General features: G+C 40.6%; 1 protein-coding gene across 1 annotated transcript; it reads right to left on the reverse strand.

Moving 5' to 3' along the window:
• Positions 1 to 214: 214 nt before the first annotated feature.
• On the reverse strand, positions 215 to 547 carry rprml (reprimo-like; the record flags this gene model as incomplete). Its single annotated transcript, XM_080044058.1, has 1 exon — positions 215 to 547. One exon carries the CDS (start codon positions 545 to 547, stop codon positions 215 to 217), a length of 333 nt encoding a protein of 110 aa, XP_079900184.1.
• Positions 548 to 2598: the final 2051 nt, after the last annotated feature.

Here is a 2598-nt window from a genome sequence, read left to right on the forward strand (position 1 = left end):
ACATTGGTCGCTGGACTACTTTCCTGTAGTCGTTTATCGGAAGGAGAAGTCAAGTTTTTGCATATCTTTACTTCACTATGACACAGATTGAGCATCTTTGAGGAGAACATGCAGATGTAGATATTGACCGGCGGTAGTAAAACGCGCACCAAGTCAGTGCCAATACCGGAACTCCGCTTCAGTTCTCCAAAGTATACCTGCTGCTCTCCATGCCCTAGCTAAGCCCGATCATGACCGTGTCCACGTCTTTGGAAGGTCTCCGCTCTTTAACCAGGAAGTTAATCATGCTCTCCGATTTGATCATTAAGTTGCACCCGAGGAAGAATATACCAAACACGACCGTGAGTGACAACACGCACAGCACCGCAATTTGCACCACACGCATCATGAAGAGTTTGCGCTCAGCACCAAGCACCAAGGACCCTCCGCCGTCGCCGGTCACCACGTTGTCGGTACCGTTGCCGCTGTATGTTGCCAGAGTCCCGGCGAGGGTCCGACTCCCGTTAGACAGCGCGCCCTGGGTCAGGTCGAAGAAGGAGACGTTCATATTTCCTCGTGGGTTATCAACAAATGGACACGCGACTCCCGTTCGCAGACACACAGTCTCACCACGAAATCTGGTCATGTGACTGTTCAAACAAAAAGAAGACGAAACACCCAAAAACTATACGCCGTTTTTAGGTCCAAATCTGCAGGCAAACATCGGGTTCTGATACAGTCTCAGTGCGTAACAACCATATCCACATCACAGGAACATGCAGTCCAACAGTAAGTTTCTTCAACTCAAAGTCCACGTTTGTCTCTCTTTGAGTGGGTCTTCTTAGACAGTACGCAAGGTGCAAAAAGTGTCTTCCCCTAGTGTAATAAGAGACAGTCTCTTTGCGCCTGTGCTCGCTCGTGCGCGCTTCTTTTGTGCCAAGTCTCTGGTGCGTTTTAAAGTGATTATGAGTCCCCTGTGGACTACACCACACTCCACACCAGGGGAGGTAGTCAGATGGCTTCAGATAATGCGCATGTACAGAAAGTAGAAAGGAAGACAATCTCAATTTGATTTATTTTAATCTCCATCTGGCATTTACTCATCAACTCTCTATTTTCAGATAACAAATCCTCTTATTTTATTGTGAATAACTGCCACTGAAGTAAAATACACATTTTCAAAGAATGCCACTTTTTATTACAATGTTATCTCCTGTTTTTTATGCTTTGTATTCATGTTTATTAATGCCTATTTATGAACTGTATGATGCTGTTTTTATTTTCTACTGAACGCAGAATAAATTGTCCTTTGGGGACAATGAAGATTATCAGATCAAATCAAATGAGATATTTCTTCTAATGCAAAATGCAGAATTTAGAATTAGATGCACATGTTTCTCTCTCAGATCTGTAAAATCTTTTAGTTTTTCAAATAAGTGGTATTTTCCGTAGTCTCTTACTGTATTTCAAGGACATATGTTTTCAAGAAGACTGAATGTCTGACCTGTATATCTTGAGTGTCCTGTCCTCTTCAGAAACCAACTTGGCATGTATTTATGCACATCAATATCGCCTGAACGCCTCAGCAATATTGATTAAGAACAGACATCAACTTTAAGGGCTTCTCATGAAAGTGTTGAAAATCATTTAAAACCTGAAAAAATAATTTCAAGCTGAATTAAAATAAGAAGACTACCGTAATTTTCTAGTTAGAGAGGTATTTCAGAATCAGTATCAGCTTGACTCCATATTACACTCGCAGCATGAAGGTGGGATATCGTTCTCCATATGTCATGGCATGTTACATTCAAAGCCAGACACACACAGACAGATACAAATGAAGATAGACAAATACATTAAAAAAAGTATTCATGGAGTTTAATGTCTGCCGCCGAGGAAACTGTCACTGGAATTTAGGGACCTAGAGAGAGAGCGAGAGACCAATATAGAACCATAAGCTATAACTTAGCAAAGGAGACAGAAATTAATAAACTGTGATTGAACCATGGTAAATATTTAGCAGAAATATTGGCTCTCCGGTGCCTGCCCTGCTGTTTCCTTTCTTGGCAGCTACCGAAATGAAATCCCTGAGCAGCAGACAGCTCTCTGTTTTTATTGGAATGTGTTATTCTTACATCACTTTATTTGTGTGTAACTATTTCAGCTGCTCAGACAGATGGGGAATAAAAAGATTAGAAAATCAATGTGATCCTTAGGAAAGCATGTTTGACTGTAAATGTAGCCTATATCCTATTGACGAAATAAGTGAACATTTTGGTTTCAAAGAGAGTATTCCCCTACAAAGCTAATGTTATTCACACACTCACATCCTCCCCCTCTGTATCCATAATGTAAGGTTTAATTCTATGATGTCAGAAGTTCCTTTTGTTTTGCTGTTGGTTTAACAGCCTACATTATACAATGTGCCTATTTCCATCTACCAAGCAATGAATTGTTTGACATGAAAGATATAGCAATGAGTTTTGAATGAACGAGCTCAAGAAAATGGTTCTCTCTCTCTTCTCTCTCTCTCTCTCTCTCTCTCTCTCTCTCTCTCTCTCTCTCTCTCTCTCTCTCTTTAGGTCAGCAGTTAATAAAACATAATGTAAATTTTATTTA

Source organism: Ammodytes marinus (genome assembly GCF_949987685.1).
Source record: "Ammodytes marinus genome assembly, chromosome: 16".
Classification (NCBI taxonomy): domain Eukaryota; kingdom Metazoa; phylum Chordata; class Actinopteri; order Uranoscopiformes; family Ammodytidae; genus Ammodytes; species Ammodytes marinus.